The sequence below is a fragment of the Nyctereutes procyonoides genome, unplaced genomic scaffold (genome assembly GCF_905146905.1).
Source record: "Nyctereutes procyonoides isolate TBG_1078 unplaced genomic scaffold, NYPRO_anot_genome, whole genome shotgun sequence".
NCBI classification, from domain to species: Eukaryota; Metazoa; Chordata; class Mammalia; order Carnivora; family Canidae; genus Nyctereutes; species Nyctereutes procyonoides.
Window position 1 is genome coordinate 7058825 of NW_026575148.1, and position 20830 is coordinate 7079654.

The following is a 20830-nucleotide window of genomic DNA, read 5'->3' on the forward strand; positions in this document are numbered from 1 at the left end:
CCGCCATGGGAGTGCAGGTGGAGACCATCTCCCCCGGAGACAGACGCACCTTCCCGAAGCGCGGTCAGACCTGCACTACACGGGGATGCTTGAAGATGGAAAGAAATTTGATTCCTCCCGGGACAGAAACAAGCCCTTTTAAGTTTATGCTAGGCAAGCAGGAGGTGATCTGAGGCTGGGAAGAAGGGGTTGCCCAGATGAGTGTGGGTCAGAGAGCCAAACTATCTCCCCAGACTACGCCTACGGTGCTACTGGGCACCCAGGCATCATCCCACCAAATGCTACTCTCGTCTTTGACATGGAGCTTCTGAAACTGGAATGACAGGAATGGCTTTCTCCCTGAGCTCCCCGTTCTTGGATGTGCCATGGAGGGATGTGGCGCCTCCAGATGCGCACACGCTAGTCTGTATGGAGCTTTTCCTGATGTTCCACTACACTCTTTGTATAAACATTGACCCCGACTGAATGTGTTCTGTCACCCAGCTTTGCTCTTTCCCTTTCTCCTTGTGTGTGTGTTGACCTAAACTATATGCCATAAACCTCAAGTTATTCATTTGATTTCGTCTTCATTTTGGGGTGAAGGTTCAGTTTCAGTCTTTTGGATGTAGGTTTCCACTTAGGTATTACTCAAGTATTAACAGCACAAGTCATGGGTTAACTTTAGAATAGGAATTGATGTTGCGGGGGGGGGGATTACAAGAATCTTTATTCTATTTTTTTTTCGGATGAAATGTTTATCTATTATATATTAAACATTCTTGCTGCTGCGCTGCAAAAGCCATAGCAGATTTGAGGCACTGTTGAGGGCCGAAGTAACTCTCCCAGTTGAGAGATGTCCTTGGGTTGAATTAAAGCCCTACCTGAGGGACGCCTGGGTGGCTCAGAGGTTAAGCATCTGCCTTCAGCTCAGGTCATGATCTTGGGGTCCTGAGATCAAGTCCCACATTAGGTTTCCGACACGGAGCCTGCTTCTCCCTCAGCCTGTGTCTCTACCTCTCTCTCTATGTCTCTCATGAATAAATAAATAAAATCTTTTAAAAAATAAAAAAATAAAGCCCTACCTGAAACTGAAGTGGGGAGGGGGAGAGCCTCTGCCTCCACTACCCCTCCCCTTCTCCCCCCCGCCATAAACCCTCTGCCTTTTGGAAGCAGATTGTTCTCACTGCGATATTGGACACTACAGGTATCTGTCCCTAGGCCAGCAGGGACTTCTGAAGCCTTCTTCATGGCCTGGCTCTTTGTTTTGTTTTGTTTTTTTTCCATCCTGTGGTTTTTCTAACGGATATTCAGGACTTTTGTAATCTCATAACTATTTGAGCTCCACTTTCCAAATTTTAAGAACTTTAATTGAAAGTTTAAATTGAAGGTGCTGTTTGTAGACACATAACACCCGATGAAAGCCCAGCCATCATGACAAACCCTTGAGTGTTGTCTTGAGAAAATGATGCTGGTCATCAGAGCTTCAGCATCTCCTGGTTTTTGATGTTCAGCTCCCCCGGCTGATCTCAGAGTTTCCTGGCTTTTCCTCCTCCCCCTTTCACCCCTTTGCTGTCCTGTGTAGTGATTTGGTGAGAGAAATTATTGCTGCCTATCCCCCACCCCCACCTGCCCGCACTATGTATGAGTTTCAAGTTTTATTATTGCAATAAAAGTGCTTTATGCTGGCTTTTCTCAAAAAAAAAAAAAAAAAAAAAGAATTACAGTATCAACATGCCATTAAAGAATGAAAACTTTATGATACAACAATGTTCCATATTAACCCATCAAAACATACCTATGAGATACTCTGGTTTTAAGAATGTAACTTTGAGCATGGTCAAAGTAATTTATCTTAGCACACCACTCTAATGGTCTACTAAACAACCTAACCAGTTTTGCTATGTTTAGGAAATAAATAATACACATATTACAAATCCATAATGCTTATAAATGGGTAACATACTTCTACCATGGAATTAAAAAAAAATATGTCAGTTACCTTACAATGTTTCAAAGCTTCTTTGTATTCTTTGTTTCTGATAGCATCTCTAGCACTTTTTAGAGCAGTCTTTACTTCCTTGCTGGACATTCTGTGGAAATAAAAAGCCTGAGTGAACCTACAATACCTACCTAATTATAAAAGTTTCAACAAACTTAATTAACTAGCTGAAAACACACATGTAATTCCTTCTATCTGGAACATTCTTTCCAATCTAAAGTCCCTAATAGCACTGTCCCTCACCTCTTCAGATTTTTACTCAAATGTTACTTGCTCAGTGAAACTTTGGCTGGCTACATTACATAAAATTTCAACTCTTCTTCCCCCTCCACACCCAACTACACAATATTCACTTAACTCCCTCCCTAACATTTAGTGTCTCATACACTACAGATTTTACTTATTTTATTATCTGTTCACTAAACCCACCAAAATCTGTCATGTAGGTGGGGATTTTTGTCTGTGGTTGTTATGTACTGCTGTGTTATCAGCACCTAGTATCTAACAAATTGCATACATTAATAAATATCTGTTGAAATTTTAGCTGTATTTGAGTTATACTCATTCTTTATATAGTAGGCTAAAACTAGGATGATCTAATGGCCAGGACCCAAAACACATATCAATCTCAACCTAATTCCACACTAAGATTTAGTAGAATAAGCCCAAATCACAAAGTAGAAACACTAACACAACTTAATTTCAGTAACTATGATGTAAGAGTGTAAGAAACCATTTTGTTTTATGCTAGTTTCTATAAAATATAAATCAAGATACTAACTTTCTTCACAGTAAGGGTTACTGTCAAGTTATAGCAATATAATATTCTTTGAAGAGAAATAAATGCAATAGTCACACTTAAATGAAGGTGATGAATACGGTAGAGTATTATGCACTAATTTCAACCATAAAAAGATATTTCAATTGGGAGACAAAGTATTTTTTCAATTTATAAGCTACGTTAATTTAATTTTAAATAAACTAACATATCTTAAGATTTTATAACTTATTCTGATTTACCAGTAGAAAAGTCAAATTCAATCACAACTCAATGTTGAAAAAAAGAAATTTATATTTTTTGACAACTCCACTGAACTCTAATCTCATCAGGAAACAAAGCTGGGTAAATATTAATCCATTACAGATTGCAGATGTTCACAGCAGCAAAATGAACCAAGAAGATGGCTTGCTGACATGGTATACTGACGTCCTTTACACCCAGAGAGGCTGAGGTACAAGTGCAGATCAAAGAAGTTTAAGAAAGAATGAAATTAAAACAAAAACAAACAAAAAACCCAAGCCTTTGGACTTAAAGAATGTTAGATTCAAAATAATACAAAAATTTAAAAATAATAATAATAATAATACAAAAATTAACATATAAAATAAATTTATCTGCAGCTATACCAGATTCCTTAAATAGGCAGAAAAATAACTTTTTGCCTATTTACATTAGTTATGCAATTAAAGCTGCATAGTTCATATGCTCTTATTTTAGAAACTGTTCTCTTACCTGAAATTATCTTGGTAAAAATTATAGGTACCAACTTCAGGATTTTTTGGTATTTTTTGAAGCCTACAAACTTTGACTGGAACAGGCAACAAATTTCAATGCTGATTTCACATTAAATCTTCTCACATCAAAGTTATCTTGGGCAGATAAATCCGCAGACTAAAAAGAAGAGCAATCAATGATGATAATTGCTAATTTGGACCAATAGAAAAGGTTAAGAAAAGACATCCAAGGGGAAAAAATTAAGTCAAAAAAAGAACAAAAACAGTATCAAGATAAGACCACGCAAAAACAAACAGAAAAAAATCAATTTTGTGAGAAGAAAGATCACCATCTCTTCTATCACCCAGCATTGAAGTGGAAGCACATTCAAACAAGCCAGATCAGCCACCACTAACCCTACATGCAACCCCAAGCCATGCACTACATATGACACAATAGAAATAGGAAATGCTCCTGCTCTGAAGAATATAACCTAAACCAAACCTAAGACATAGGAGTCATTAGAGAATCGAACACTGAACTAAGGATGAGTACAACTGCAAGAGGAGTTCAAAGAAGGAAAGAAGTGTGGTGTGAATGAAGGGATACCAAGAAGACAGGATTTTAAGAATGGAGGGAAGAAGGAAAATTGCTCCAGTCAGAAGCAATTGCATTGGCCAAGTCAGAGAAACAGGAATGAACGTGGCATGTGTAGGACACAATGAAAAACTGGGCTCCGTAGAGCAGATGGGACTTGCTGAAGAACAGAAGAAAATGAGGCTCAATGGATAAAGTAGAACACTAGACTACAAAACGCTTTAAAAGTCAGACAGATGGACAAGTGTAGACTTATATACAGCAGCAAAAACAGAGCTGTTAAATGTCTCTACATGCGGCATTTTTAAAGACCACAATAGACAAACTCTGCTATTCCCTTGGTAACCAACTAACGTTCAACACCTTTCCATATCCCTATATCTTTGTATGTAATGATGATTACCCTTGCTGCAGTGGAATCTTCTATTCTTCTCTTCCTATCCCTTCTTCATTTGATTTGGCATTTAGCATAATATGCTAGCATTGAGGCCCTCTCTCTTCACCTAACATTTGTATAGAGAGAAATATACAGATACAGATATAGACAATATAGATATACGGATACAGATCAGTATTAAGGGACTAATTTTTGAAAAGACAAAATAATCTGCCCCTTTCTAGCCCTAAAAACTTCTTCCAAGTTTTGGGAGATGAAGTGGAGAAAAAAAGAGGCTCAATCGTTCATTTTCTAAACAAAACTTTCTTAAGTACTCACCCACAAGGTATTGTCGAACTCCCTTCCTTTCACAAAGCAAAAACCTATGAACAAAAATGATATACCTTTATTTGGGACACTTCCCTCCATGGCAAGCATTTCCAACATTTCAAAGAAAAATCTAGCTCTTTTACAAGCGTCTTTAATGTTCTTCCACAGCCCCACCCGCTTTCCCCTGAAAATCTCTGTTTTTTTCTCCTCAATTTCAAGTCATTCTTTTTCAACAAGAGCATTCATTTTGCACATTCTCAACTCAGTGAAAGGGTTTGCTACTATCAAATCAAAAGGGTTATTATTCAACATGTATCAAGCATAAAAAGTAGCAACAACTGCACTGAAAAAAGTGACAAACATGCCGAAATGATAAATCTCAAAAATAAATATGTAGGTGAATGAATTACTATGTCCTACACACCCCAGGTAAAGCCACAGAACCTTAAGCTACTTTCCATAGTGCAGATACAGACTCCACAAAGCAAAAATAATAATAATAAAAAATAATAATAATGACAATGGAAGTTAATTACAGAAAAGCAAAAACATGTACTTTTAAATCTAATAACAAAATCTAAAGACGGTTTAGACAAAAGTCTAAACTTTTTATGACCTATAGTCTGGAAATAACAACCTACATCATAATACTCTTTTTCTGAAATGAATTGGCTAAAAACAATTACTATGTAAAGACAGACTCCAATTACCTCTTATTTAGCATTCTAGTCACTTACCTTTTACCAGTTACCTTCTATCTTCTTTTTGGATTGAATTTCAGATTGTTCCTTAACCATTATCCATCTAAATTAAGCAAAATATGAGACAGGCACATAAAAAGCATGATACAAAGCTCAAGACTGAATTTTTTAACACATCAGATTCAGGTTTAATTTTCCCAATTCATAATTCAAAGCATAAGTAATAATTAGGTATGATTTCTCATCTTTTTTCTTTCCCAAAATTTTTGAATTGGTCTGTTTCCACAGCCTCAGGTGGTAAAAGGAACTTTCATAAGCAATCAGAAAATTTTTCAAAAAAATTCCAGAAACTCAAAATACATGAACTTCAATTAAAAAAATCAGCCAAAAAAGAGAATCAACTATTCCTATGCTACTTTATTTTGAATTGAGGACAATCAACAGTACGCATTTACTCCCTATTTGCGGCCTCACTACACTAAAGTGAACCTGATTTAAGCCATAAAAAGAATTATAAATATGTAAAATGTTGCCCACATCATGTAACTACATTAATTTATAATCTAATGAAAACAGAGACTGTCAAAAACCCAGCTAAATAATCATCTGAAATATTAACACAAATTCTACATGATATAATCCTAAGTATCCCATCTTTTGATGGGATCTCTAGAATAAATTCTGTCAAACAAAATTATCTACAATGTTTCATGGAGAGAATGGAAGTGGTTTCAAAAAACTGAATAAAAAAATAGCAAAGCTACTTTAAACTAGGAAATGAACAAAATTTAATTTTTTTTAAGATTTTATTTATCTATTCATAAGAGACACGGAAAGTAGCAGAGACACAGACGGAGAAGGAGGCTCCCCATGGGGAGCCTGATGTGGGACTGGATCCCAGGACTCCAGGATCACAACCTGAGCCAAAGGCAGATGCTCAACCACTGAGCCACCCATGTGCCCCAGAAATGAACAAAATTTAGGTGAAGAAGGATGAACAAAAAAGAGAAAGTTAGCTGACCGAACTAAAAACACGTACTGGCAGTTCACTTCAATAGAACTGTTAGTTCCATAAAAAAGGGTTTTACTGTTAAGAAAAAAAGTACTATGGTCTCCTTCCACCATCTTTCCATGCTGCTACAATGGTGCACCTGAATGTCGGGGCAGATGTTCTCGAAAGCATTAACAATGCCGAAAAGAGGCACAAACACCAGAGTTTTACCAGGTCATGCTCCAAAGTCAACTTCTAACTGCGATGATGAAGCATGGTTATGTTGGCAAATTTGAAATCACTGATGATCAAAGAGCTGGAAAAACTGTTGTGAATCTCACGGGCAGGTTAAACAAGCGTGGAATGATCAGCCCCAGACTTGACGTACAACTCAAAAATCTGGAAGAACGGCAGAATAATCTGCTCCCATCCTGCCAGATCGGTTTCACTGTGCTGACAACCTCAGTTAGCATCATGGACTGTGAAGAAGCAAGATGAAAATACACAGGAAGGAAAATCCTGGGATTCTTTTTCTAGGGATGTAATACATATGTGCAAATTAAAATGTCTCAACGGGGGATCTCTGGGTGGCGCAGCGGTTTAGCGCCTGCCTTTGGCCCAGGGCGCGATCCTGGAGACCCGGGATCGAATCCCACATCGGGCTCCCGGTGCATGGAGCCTGCTTCTCCCTCTGCCTGTGTCTCTGCCTCTCTCTCTTTCTGTGTGTGACTATCATAAATAAATAAAAATTAAAAAAAAAGTTAAAAGCCTTTAAAAAAAATAAAAAAATAAAATGTCTCAACGGGAGAAAAAAAAAAAGTAGTGTGATCCAAACAATGTTTACGAAAGTAAAATAAAAGTTAAAACAAGAAGGGTAAGGAGGGGGGTAAAATAAAAGTAAAAACCTGACTCTATCCACCACCAATTTCTTTAAGCCCCAAATTAACCTGATTATAACTATGCAGTCACTTCATCAAATCGTTTTTACAAAACACCTCAGGTTTTGTCAGCCCCTTCACTCTGCCCTACTCACCCACCAAGCCAAGACTTAACCTTGTTCAGAATGTGCTTGGGAATCAGATACATCTGGGTTCAAGTACAATCTGAACTTGGACGTCATAATTCACTACTTGAAGCCTATTTCCTCACTGATAAAGTAAGGATTATATCATTACTTGATATCTATGTAAATGGGAGTGCCTGAACATAAACACCACCGGCTTAAGATCCACTTACACATGGACTTTTTTCAACAAATATATCTTCTGTACAATAAATGCACTGTAAGTGTATTTTCTCTTCCTTAGGATTTTCTTAATATTTTCTTCTCTCTAGCTTACTTTATTGTAAAAAATACAGCATATAATGCATATAACATACAAAATAATGTGTTAACTTTATGTTATCTATAAAGCATCTGGTCAATAGTGGGCTATTAGTAGTTAACTCTTTAAGGAGTAAAAGTCACACATGGATTTTTGACTGCGTGGAGGGTCAGCATCCCTCCGTCCCACGTTTTTCAAGCGTCACCTGTAGATTAGTACTCTTCTCCTTATTTACTGCTACCTTCTCAATCGACCACTTTTTTTCTATGCCTTATCCACATGGTTACTACAAACTTTCTCATTTACGCATTTACACATTTAAAATCCCCAATCCTGGGATGTCTGGGTGGCTCAGTGGTTGAGCGTCTGCCTTTGGTGCAGGTTGTGATCCCAGAGTCCTGGGATCGAGTTCCCACAACTGGCTCACCATAGCGAGCCTGTTTCTCCCTCTGCCTATGTCTCTGCATTTCTCTGTGTCTCTCATGAATAAATAAATAAAATCTTTAAAAAAAAATCTTTTAAAAAATAAAATAAAATAAAATCACCAATCCCTCCTTCCTTCATTTCTCAAGTAGTAACCTTCTTGCCAGTGTTCAAAAGAAGGCTATCATCAAACACACATATCCTCTTTGAATTATATGAATACTAGTCCAGAGTAAATCCTGCAAAAGAGATCACTCCATCCCCTGAACCACTGAAACATTTATTAGTTGAGCCATTCAATTCAAACGTAACCAATATTTTTTTTACTATGCTATATTGATGTGCCCTGTCTCCCAGGTCAATAAAACCCCAAACAAAAGTATTATATCTTGGGAGTTCCTTACATATTCAACATCTATTGAGTACTATGTACTCAATAAATGGCTGTTGGTCCAGCTCCCAAAGCCTACTCTAAACATTTAGTTTCCCCACTGCCAAAAGGCGGTAATCCTCAATTTGCTAAAATGGGAAAGGAAGAATCTTTTTTCAGTATCAGCTCACATAACTTTTTTTCACTATCCCCCAATACTTTCCACTTTTACATCTTTGCTTCTCTCATTCAGCCTGTTCACACTGCTTCTATCTACACAAATGGTACATGTAATCGAAGGCCAAATTCAATCATTAAGCATAAAACCTTCTCAGATAATCTTACTAGTCTGAACTTCTAACATTTTTCATCTAAACCAACATTTCCAAAAAGTAGTCCAAGGAATAATAACACGCTTAAAGGTATGAACATACCATCTAGTAATTTTGTGAATGCTACAAATTATATATTTCACTCTCTTTAAAAGTTATTCTAAAATTATATATTTCACTCTCTTTTAAAGTCATTCTAAATGTATATTAGCAATCTACAGTAAAATAAATAATTAGCAATGTATGAAAAGTCCTAAAGACCCAAAGATAGTTTAACCTAACATTTCTAAAACTTAGGTTACCATTGAACATTTATTTTAATGAAGAGGGATCCCTGGGTGGCACAGCGGTTTGGCGCCTGCCTTTGGCCCAGGGCGCGATCCTGGAGACCTGGGATCGAATCCCACATCGGGCTCCCGGTGCATGGAGCCTGCTTCTCCCTCTGCCTATGTCTCTGCCTCTCTCTCTCTCTCTATCATAAATAAATAAAAATTAAAAAAAATTATTTTAATGAAGAGCAATTAACATCTGGAAGCATATCAGCATTATCCAAAGTATGATTTGGGATATTCTGGGTTTTGTTTTTGTATGTTTAGCGGTTAACTATTTTTTGATGCCTTTTATACTGTCATTAAATTTATATGGGTGTGAGTTGTTTGCTTCCCACAATTAAACTGGAAGTTCCTTAGGAGGAAAGACTACTCTTATTATTCTCTTTTATTTCCTACAGTGTCTAGTACATTGTACATAATCAACAAATATTTACAGAATCAGAGCTGGTGAAGACAATACTGAATTTATTCTACATAGTCACTACCTTCACACTTAACCTCCTTTTCCTTTTTTTTTTTTTAAGATTTTATTTATTTATTCATGATAGAGAGAGAGGCAGAAACACAGGCAGAGGGGGAAGCAGGCTCCATGCCGGGAGCCTGATGCGGGACTCCATCCCGGGACTCGATCCCGGGACTCCAGGACCACGCCCTGGGCCAAAGACAGGCGCTAAACCGCTGAGCCACCCAGGGATCCCCAATCTCCTTTTCCTTAAGGCAGAAAGTGCTGTGAGTATACTGAATGTTAAAGGAACTATAAAGAATGAAAATCCATACCAAGACCTTTCAGCTGAACATCTTTCCAAACTGGAGTTAAGTATTACACAAAAGCAAGCAATCTCTAACATACAAATCTTTAACTGGTTATTTAAATGTACACATAACAGAGTGTCTACTCTCACTGCAACACACATATAGGCATGCACACACATAAAGATGGGCACAAACACCTCTCAAAAGTACCTTTTCAGATAGTTACTGACTAGCAAAAGGGCTGTATATCCAGAAAGAGTGATCAAAACATTGAAGAAACTTGCAATTATGTAACTAGCTGAAAGAAACGGGGAAGGCCTAGGCAAAAAAAAAAAAAAAAAATTGGTGGAGAAACGTGAAAAGGGTTGCTGAAAGGGAGAGATTACTGTGGGACGCCTGGGTGGCTCAGCAGTTGAGTGTCTGCCTTCGGCTCAGGGTGTGACCCCGGGGTCCTGGGATCGAGCCCCACATCGGGCTCCTTGCATGGAGTCTGCCTCTTCCTCTGCCTGTGTCTCTGTGCCTCTCACAAGTAATTAAATAAAAGCTTAAGAAAAAAGAAAAGGAGAGATTACTTATATAAAAATGAAGAGAAATGGGCAATGAATGATTAAAAGTAGAGGGAAATTGACTTCCGCTCAAAATAAGAGCTTTTAATAATTAGACATGGAAAATGTGGAATGGACTGCTCAAAGAAAGTGCATTCCTATCACTAGATACAAAAGAACAGACTGGACAATTCCTGGCAGGAATGTTGCAGGACAAACTGAATGTTAGATGCTAAGTAGTACTGGAAGCTTCTTGGGTTCTTCCATTGCCATGACCCTGAGGCCCTAAAATCTGTCTTGCTCCAACTCACTGCAGCACCTGCTCCCACTGACACTGCCAAGGGGAAAGGGGGGGGGAAGATGTGCTCCTGTCATTCTGCCTGGGAACTCAGAATACATGTCCTGTGAGAACAAGGCCAAAGAGGGTGAATATGGTTCACAGAAACAGTACCACACCACAGATAAAGCTGAATATGCTTTTTACGAATCTATAATGCAGTCAACAACATTTCTATGGCACAATGCTTTTCGCATTCCACATTAACCCAAAATTTTTGAGACATATCCTGATCATGAGGTGGCCTACCTATATTATCTCCTGTGCTGTTAAGACTAGAATTCGTTTTGTTTCCTTAGAGTTTAAGTTCCTTGTGGGCAGGATCTATTTTCTAAAAAAAAAAAAATTTATTTATTTATTCATGAGAGACAGAGAGAGAGGGAGAGAGAGAGAGAGAGAGGCAGAGACACAGGCAGAGGAAGAAGCAGGCTCCATGCAGGGAGCCCGATGCAGGACTCGATCCCGGGTCTCCAGGATCACGCCCTGGGCTGAAGGCAGGCGCTAAATCGCTGAGCCACCCAGGGATCCCCATCGTAGACAAATTCTTGATAAAGAAGCATGCAGCGGATCCCTGGGTGGCTCAGCGATTTAGCGCCTGCCTTCAGCCCAGGGCGTGATCCTGGAGACCCGGGATCGAGTCCTGCATCGGGCTCCCTGCATGGAGCCTGCTTCTTCCTCTGCCTGTGTCTCTGCCTCTCTCTGTGACTCTCATGAATAAGTAAATAAAATCCTAAAATTTGTCTACACTAATAGAGTTTAAGCTCATCAGAACGTCATGAAATGTTATAATTCAACCAGGGACAGAGAAATGTAGTTGCGTTAGGGCACAGACCACTAAACTTCAAGTCCTGCTCACAACCGTGTCACCTCGGGCAAATCGCTTAACCCGTCCACGCCTCAGTTTTCCTATCTGTAAAATGGTGAAGGCAAGGAGGACAGAGCATATTAGAGTCGCGTTCGTGCCCCGTCAGGTACTTCAACTCCTCCTCTTCCTGTCAGAAATACTAATACGACTCACGTGACGCGCAAATCCTATACCTGACAAGTGGGATAGATAAATCAGAATTTGGCCCTGGGACAGAACTCGACTTCTGCCAGAATTCTCAAAGTTGGTTGCACAGTCAAGTGGGGCCAGTGACTGTTCCGCAGCGGGACAGGGATGGTCGTGACGTACGGCAGTCGGTGGAACTCGTCACCCGGCTCAGGATTTCTTCCCCAGCGAGGCCGTTGCGCTTCTCTCCTCCGCGCTCTGCGGGCAAGATGCACCTAGGCTGTCCCCCCTCTGACTAGGCCCCACGCCTTCCGCCCCCGGGGCATGACGAACCCCCCCCCCCCCGCACGGCAGTAAGATGAGGCAGGCTAGAAACGTCTGTGGGGTAACGTGCTGGCGGCGCCCCGCGACCCCACAGCTCACCTGAGGCGGCCCAGCCAGAGGCCCCACAGAACCGCCCCATCGAACTTAAGTGACAGACGCGCTGCCACCTCATCATCGCCCATTCACCGTCCCGACAGTCACGCTTGCGCGGCACAAAATGACCCGCCCCTGCTCTTTTCCGTCTCTAGTTCCCATTTCAACTACACATTGGCTCCAACTTCTGCAAAAGCCACAGTGACCCTAACCCACCTGGGCCAGGCAGATGCTTCTCCTCCAAACGCCGAGGCTGGACTCCGGGCGCATGCGCAGTCCCCAGGCATCGTTCACGTGACTGGAAGTGACAGACTGTTTAGTGCGCTCGGTATTTGGTTACAAGGTCTTAACGGGAATGAGGGAGGGGAATTTTTTCTTCCTCCTCTTTGCGCATGCGCGCACGCCCAGCCTGCTGGGAGTTGTAGTTCTGCGGGTAAAGCCCCGCGAGGAAACCGAGCTGCGGACGGTGGGATCCCCGCCCCATTTGCAGAGACGGTTCCCCGAGGGAGGCGGCTGGCCCGGCGCCCGGCGTTTCTGAACCGCTCCCTGCAATGCTGCTGCTGTGGCTGTCGGTGTTCGCAGCCTCGGCGCTGGCGGCACCAGACCGCGGGGCAGGTGGGCGGAGGCGAGGAGCTGCAGGGGGTTGGCCCGGTGCACCCAACGTGGTGCTAGTCGTGAGCGACTCCTTCGTAAGTACCGAGAGGCTAGGGAGTGGGCATCGCGCCCCCGACCAGCGACCCGCCACAGCTCTTCCTGTGCAGCAGGCCTCGGGGAGCAGAATCTGAGAGGCTGCCACGTATTTGACCCCGATGCAGAATAAGGAATGCATTTTATTTTGAGGCCCCGTATACACATGTACACCCCGTACAATACTCTAGTAAATAAAATGCATCTGATGGCACCTTTGCAATTTGTTCTTTTTTAAAAAAAATTTATTTATTAATGAAAGAGGCAGAGGGAGAAGCAGGCTCCATGCAGGGAGCCCGATGCGGGACTCTACCCGGGGTCCCCGAGGTCACGCCCCGGGCGGAAGGCAGACGCTCAACCGCTGAGCCACCCAGGGATCCCCCTTTTTGTTTCTTGTTTGTTTGTTTTTTAATGCTAGTCACGACCCACTAAATTATTTTACCACTACTAATGCACTTTCAGTCCTGTCCCTCCCCCCATCTGAGTCTTACTGTGGGGAGAAATAACATTCTGCATCTCCACAAAAGCTGTTAGCTTTCCCATCCGGGCTTTCCCACTTCCAAGTTTGCAGGAATTCATGTTTGGGCGAGCAATGCAGAAAGTTCACATTTTTATTGCCCAGATATCTGATAATCCTGTTAGTGCTGATCTAAGCCCATCAGTTGATGTTATTTGAACCACTGCCCCGTGTTCTAAGGAAATTGTGTGGGTGTGTTACTGCTGTTTCCCAAGCCATCATCCAAAAGAACACTACTACCAACATTACCCAGAACTTTTACTATCATCAGTTATTTAGAAACTACTGCTTAGACAAATGTTTGGTTATGATACTAGCTCATTATCCCTGGCTGTTAACTGTGGTCACACAGATTGTTGGTGTCCAGCACGTCTACACCAAAGAGCACTTCACTTTTAATCACTATGTTCTATTGTCTTTCTCACTGGTTAACCTATGATGGTTAAAATTACATACTCTAGATGTGCCCATAGGACTTGTTGAGAAAGTCATTCAAAGTGATCTTCTGATTATCTCAATTTAGGGAACAGGCAGTATTGGAGATTAACATGAAGGAGATTTCTTAGTGCTCCAGACATCAAAGGGAAAGGAAGAAAGCAGAACTATGCAGGGAGAAGTTGAGTTTGGCTGCTATCTCAATAGCAGCCTCAGCTTTCTTTATGCTTGGTTCTCAGACTAGTAGGATGCTTCAGAATGGTTGCCATTTGGGGTGAGGGGACTAGGCCTTTATGCCTTAGTGGGTGGCCATCAGTTGTGTACTGCTGCCAGAAAGGGGCATGGGGTGGGCACGGCAACTCTCTTTAGCAGAGGCAGTCTTTCATTCCTAAAGGGAACTAGGGCAGTGCATCACAGCATCCTAGAAACTTCCAAAGATGACTGAAATATTTTAGGTTGTTTTTTTTTTTTTCAGTATAGTATGAATACATAGGTTTTTTATATTTGTGTTCAAATACTTGGCCTTGCATTCATTATACTTACTGATTTTCAAAATGTCCCATCTTTGGTTTGTGAAAGACCCTTCAGGTCGTTTGTGAGTCTTTTTGACCCATTCTTTTTTTTTTTTTTTTTTTAACATTTTGGCTTCAGCCTTTTTTTTTTTTTATTTTAATTTATTTATGATATTTACAGAGAGAGAGAGAGAGATGCAGAGACATAGGCAGAGGAAGAAGCAGGCTCCATGCACCGGGAGCCCGATGTGGGATTCGATCCCGGGTCTCCAGGATCGCGCCCCGGGCCAAAGGCAGGCGCCAAACCGCTGCGCCACCCAGGGATCCCTTTTTGACCCATTCTTAATCATCTCCAGCAGCTTACTTTGATAGTCTTCCATGGCCAACATGTGTATTTCCTGTCCTGTCTTGTGTTTAGACTATAATCTAGGCATTCTGGTTTTTCATTGCTTTTAGACCTTTCCAATGAACAGATCTAGAAAGTACATATACTAGAAAAATCATGAAATCATGCTGATAGTTTCAACTCAAATTTAAGATTATAAAGTTATTAATTCTTTGACTTTTTGCACTTGTATCTCTTTTATACCAAATATTTTGGTACCTACATACATTAGTATGATTGGTGTGTGTGCACACACATACACACACATACCTGGATAAATATATATAGTATATAACTATAGTATAGTACATAAACATATATAAATTTAATATATAAACCTATATATATAAATAAATAAATTTAGGGCCCCAAATCGCCCTTGCCCTAGCTCACTAATAAGAGAAAGGTTCAATGCCAGGAAAGACAAAACACCAGACAAGCTTCTGCAAAGCAAGCAGAAGGAAGGAAACAATAATGGTTAAAGCAGAAATTAATACCAATACCAAAGTGCGTTTTCTAGCCTTTTCATAGGTAGCCTCTCAACACAGCTGACATTACCTCTTTCTTGAGTTTTTTCTCGCTATTCAGGGGGCTCGATCTCATATCGTCTTCCTCCCTTGCTGGCCATTCTGTCGTAGTTTCCCATGACACTTTCTCCTCTTGTTGGGGACTCCTCAGAATTCTTTTTTTTCCTCCTTTTTCACTCTCTGCCGTAAAGGTTTCTTTCAGTATCATAATTTTCCATGTTTCCAGAGTTTTCCATGTTTCCATAGTTTACCATGAATATGCTAAGGATCTCCATGTTTATTTTACCAGGGTTGAGCTCCAGATTCCTGTCTGAAATCAGCAGCCTACTTTATACATCCATTTGGAAATCTCAGACATATCAAGGGTTTAACTCATTTTTAAAACTGTTTTTGTTTATAATTATATTGAAAATATAGAATAGAGATAACTCCTGGCCTAAAATATTCTTTTTTCTGTCTTTGCTCTTTACCAAGAAGAGTTCTTCAGTTCCAAAATGCGTATCTCCGGTCCAAACATCTCTTCTCATCTTCAGGCTCATTTATCCAGCAGCCACTAACATCTTCACTTGAGTCTAGCTTAAAGAACTGCTGGATCTTTCTCATCCTTTAGGTCTCATTCTTCCCAGAGGTTTCCCTGTTCATTCTATGTAAGGTATGTCTCCCTTGTTATTCTGTATCTAAGGGTTTTTTTTCAAAGCACATATCACAATTTTTAGTTATTGATGCTTTATTTACCGGTATATTTTTGCCTCTCCCACTAACCTGTAAGCCTCAAGGGGCCAGGGACTCTGTTTTTTCACCATTGAATTTCCAGATCTTTCACAGTACCTGGCACATGGTAATGCTTAATAAATATTTGTTCCATCAGTCCATCATGCCCCAAAAGAACTTTCCTTCAGTCCATCATGCCCCAAAAGAACTTTCCTTTCCAGGAAATCCTTTAGTTTATTTACTATATCCAAATGAATCTAAGTGCAACACTAAATTCTTAATATTATGAACCAGATATAGGTGACACTCTATACTTGTTTGATCTTTTTTTTTTTTTTACTTGTTTGATCTTTTGAGGATCCTTAGGATCATATTAAAGTCTTTTGCTACTTGTCAATTTTATGGTTAAAATTAAAGGAAATAATTTTCTTCTTTACTAATGCAATCAGTGTTAATTAAATTTCTTTATTCCAGGATGGAAGGCTAACATTTTATCCAGGAAGTCAGGCAGTGAAGCTTCCTTTTATCAACTTCATGAAAGCACATGGCACTTCCTTTCTGAATGCCTACACAAACTCTCCAATCTGTTGCCCATCACGCGCAGGTATGAACATGCTTAATATTAAGAAGTGGCCACACACATAAAAATTTTCTCACAGTTTAAAAGATTCTATTCAAAATAGAATAGTAAGTTATATTCGTCATCTGATAAAAAAAATTTTACTATAAGTGATACATATTTTAAGGAATATATTGGGGTTATTGGGATTTGTTTTATTTTTAAGAGTAAGAATTTTTATCATCCAAAGCATTGTTTAACACACATGCATGTGCATACAAATACACACACCTATATATTTTGTTTACTGTTTATATAAGCCAGTAAAATATAGATCTGTGAGGACAGGGAAATTTTTATCTACTTTGTTACTTCTGTATTCCCAGTTCTTAGAACAATGTATTTCAACTAATGGGTTATCAAAATGCTTGATGTATGAATCTTATGAGAATTTTCATGAGGTTTGCTATAACACTTTTCTATTGCTTTGTATATGAGAATTTTTAATAAGGAAAATTTGAATTTGAAAAAAAAAGTAGGGTTTAGTTCATGTGTCACTGTTTCACTTCCTTATAATTGGTGACTAAGAATCTTTTGCTTATCCAAGCAAATGAGGAAATAATCATATATCCTAGAACAGTTGTATTTTCAAGGACAGTTGAATTTTCAAGAAAATTTCAAGGAAATTTTCAGTATGAGTAGAAGAGATTGGGAGGGAATTTCAGAGCATAGCACAATGTAGTTAAAATTTTCATACATAAGGGTTTCTCTGAAATTTTCCATATTATTTTAGATTATAGACTTTTTTCTCTTCAGTCTCCATTCACTTCTATCCCAAATGTGTTTACTTTTATTAGAATAATTTAACAAATAGGCATATTTTTTTAAGATTTTATTTTATTTATTCATGACAGACACAGAGCGAGGCAGAGACATGGGCAGAGGGAGAAGCAGGCTCCATGCAGGGAGTCCGATATGGGACTCGATCCCAGGAGCCGAAGGCAGATGCTCAACTGCTGAGCCACCCAGACATCCCAAATAGATATACTTTTAATGGCAAAATGCCAGCAGTATTAATCCATGAATAACTGAGAAGACAAAAGGCCATTTTTTAAAATAAACTGTCTATTCTCTGACAGAGTTGTTTCCTTCTCACCTTTCTAATGTTTGATTGCTCTGAGATGTGTCAAAAGCACATCTGTCAGGCCTTCCTGACATGATCTTCTCTGTGATTTGAGTCAATCGCTTCACCACCAGCACAAAGACTGATGTAATCGCCAATGATTAAAGGAAACTCAGTACTCTAAATGATATGTCAGTGATGAAGGCCCAGGGGTATTAACAGTTTTGTTAGTTTTTTTAGTTTTTTATTTCCTATTGAGCAAGTGGAATGAGCAATGGACAAGGGTGAGATGTTGTCCTAGATTCTAATCCTCAATGGGCCAAACAAGTCACTTGGTTTCCTAATCTACAGGGTTAGATATCTTACTGTTGATTATCTATCTATCTATCTATCTATCTATCTATCTATCTATCTATCATCTATCTTTTCCTTATCTATCTCACAGGGTTGCTCCCAGCATCAAATGAAATAATTAATAAAAAGGTAATTAATGAACTCAAAAGGTTTCCAAAATGTTAGGTGATACTTAAGATTTCCAAAATGTAACAACAGTAATACAGACTAACATTTGTTACATTCTTTTTTTTTTCCATTTGTTACATTCTTAACCCTGTGTCTGGCAATATTCTAAGTGGCTTTCATGTCTTAATTTATAAAATAACATTTCCATAAAGTGGATATTGTTACTACCTCCATTTTGCATGTGAAAACAAAATATTTTATTTGTTTATTCATGAGAGACACAGAAAGAAGCAGAGACACAGGCAGAGGGAGACAGGCTCCATGCAGGCCAGCCTGAGGTTGGACGTAATCCTGGAACTCCAGGCAGACAGATGCTCAACCGCTGAGCCACCCAGGCGTCCCTCCCAACACCAGTTATTGAAGAGCATGTCCTTTCCCCATTATCTATATGTTCTTGGCTCCTTTGTTTTAAAGTGACCATATTTGCTCAGGTTTATTTCTAGGCTCTCTATTCCATTTCATTGAAATAATGTGTCATTTTTTAGGCCAATACTGTGCTGTCTTGGTAGTTAAAGTTTTGTAATGTAGTTTGAGATCAAGAAGTATGATGCCTCCAGTTTTGTTCTTCTTTCTCAAGAATGCTTTGGCTATTTGGGGTCATGTGTGGTTCTATACAATTTTTAGGATTGTTTGTTCTATCTGGGGACATGCCATTGGAATTTTCTCAAGGATTGCACTAAATCTATCGGTTGCTTTGAATGGTATGGACATTTTAACAATATCAGTTCTTCTGATCCATGAGCACAGAACATCTTTCCATTTATTTGTGTCATCTTCAGTTTCTTTCATCAGTGTCTTACAGTTTTTTAGTTTACAACTCTTTAACCCTGCTTGGTTAAATTTTTTCTAGGTAATTTATTCATTTTGATGCAATCGTAAATGGGATTATGTTCTTAATTTCTGATAGTTTGTCATTACTATATAGAAATGCAACTGATTTTTGTATATTGATTTTATATCCTGCAACTTTAAACTTTACTAAATGCAATGATTAGTTCTAACAGTTTTTTGTGAAATCTTTAGGGTTTTCTATATATGTTGTCTGCAAATAGAGACAGTTTTACTTCTTCTTTCTAATTTGGATGCCTTTTATTTCTTCTTGCCTAATTGCCCTACCCAGGACTTGTACTACTGTGTTGAGTAAGAATTCTGAGAGTGGGCACCCTTGTCTTGTTCCAGATCTTGGAGGAAGAGCTTTCAGCTTTTCACCACTGAATAAGTTAGCTGTTGCTTATCACATATGGTTTTTATTATGTTGAGCTATGCTCCTTCTATACCCAGTTTGTTGAGAGTTTTTACCATGAATAGATATTCAATTTCATCAAATGCTTTTTCTATTACAATGAGCATATGATTTTTATCCTTAATTTTGTTAACATGGTATATCAAGTTGATTGCTTTGCAGATATTGAATCATCTTTGTATCCTTGGGAGTAAGTTCCAGTTGATCATGGTGTATGACCTTTTTAACGTATTCTTGAAATCAGGTTGCTAATATTTTGTTGATGATTTTACACTATGTTCATCAGGGATGTTGGCCTATCATTTTCTTCTCCTGAGGTGTCCACTTCTGGTTTTGGTATTAGAGTAATATTGGCCTCATAAAATTAGTGTGAAAGTATTTCCTCCTCTTCTATTTTTTTAGAAGAGTTTGGAGAGACAGATTGATATTAATTCTTCTATAAATGTTTGGTAGAATTCACCAATAAAGCTTTCTGGTCTGGTACTTTTCTTTCTTGGGAGGTATTTGATTACTGATTCAATCTCCTTATTCATAATTGGTGTGTTGGATTTTCCATTTCTTAATGATTCAGTCTTGGTAGGTTGTATACTTCTAGGAATATATCCACTTCTAGGTCTTCCAATTTGTTGGCATATATTGTTCATAGTAGTCTTATAACTCTTTCTTTGTATTTCTGTTATAAGTTGTAACTTCTCTTTCATTTCTGATTTTTGAATCATCTTTTTTCTTGGTAAGTCTAGCTAAATGTCTTTTTATCTTTTTAAGAAAACAGCTCTTAGTTTTATTGATCTTTTCTATTTTCTTTTTTAGTCTCTATCTTCACTCTAATCTTTGTTTTTTCCTTTCTTCTACTAACTCTGGGCTTAGTTCTTTTTCTAGTTCTTAAAGTTGTAAAGTTAGGTTGTTTATTTGAGCTCTTTTTTCTTGATGTAGGCATTTAACTCTCTGAACTTACCCCTTAGAACTGTGTACCATTAGTTTTTGGTATGTTAAACTTCCATTTTCATTTCTCAAGATATTTTTTTAATTTCTATTTTGATTTCTGCTTTGACCCTTTGGTGTTCAGGACCTTCCCACCCTTACCATGTTGTTTAATCTCCACATAATTGTGAATTTTCCAGTTTTCTCCTTGTAAATGACTTCGAATTTCATACCTTTGTGGTCAGAAAAGATCCCTGATATTTCAACTTCTTAAATTTATTACGATTTATTTTGTGGCCTATCATATGATCTCTCCCATGTCCTAGAGAATATTCCATATACACTTAAGAGTGTATATTCTGTTGCTTTTAGATGGAATGTTCTGTAAATGTCTG

The 20830-nt window shown here is 38.9% G+C and overlaps 2 protein-coding genes and 2 pseudogenes across 4 annotated transcripts in view; 3 read left to right on the top strand and 1 right to left on the bottom strand.

The window, feature by feature from the left end:
• SKIC3 (SKI3 subunit of superkiller complex) overlaps nt 1-12585 on the bottom strand; it is a 79074-nt gene extending 66489 nt beyond the window's left edge. The window contains exons 1-6 of one of the 3 annotated variants that reach the window (XM_055312832.1): nt 12510-12585; nt 11924-12134; nt 5514-5580; nt 4786-4829; nt 3492-3650; nt 1979-2069 (exon numbers count right to left, since the gene is read on the bottom strand). In XM_055312832.1, the coding sequence (XP_055168807.1) occupies nt 1979-2068 (90 nt within the window). In that variant the 5' untranslated portion in view covers nt 2069; nt 3492-3650; nt 4786-4829; ... (1 more) ...; nt 11924-12134; nt 12510-12585. Of the gene's footprint in view, nt 1-1978; nt 2070-3491; nt 3651-4785; nt 4830-5513; nt 5581-11134; nt 11154-11923; nt 12135-12509 lie in introns of those variants that run through there. The other 2 variants (XM_055312831.1, XM_055312833.1) reach the window with 2 other exon arrangements.
• LOC129501657 (peptidyl-prolyl cis-trans isomerase FKBP1A-like) lies at nt 6-490 on the top strand (annotated as a pseudogene).
• On the top strand, nt 6589-7005 carry LOC129501656 (40S ribosomal protein S15a-like; annotated as a pseudogene).
• Nucleotides 12586-12741: 156 nt separating the features above from the next.
• ARSK (arylsulfatase family member K) overlaps nt 12742-20830 on the top strand; it is a 35431-nt gene continuing 27342 nt past the window's right edge. Inside the window, exons 1-2 of the mRNA XM_055312881.1 lie at nt 12742-12982; nt 16542-16671. Of these exons, the coding sequence (XP_055168856.1) occupies nt 12845-12982; nt 16542-16671 (268 nt within the window). The 5' untranslated portion in view covers nt 12742-12844. The remainder of the gene's footprint in view (nt 12983-16541; nt 16672-20830) is intronic.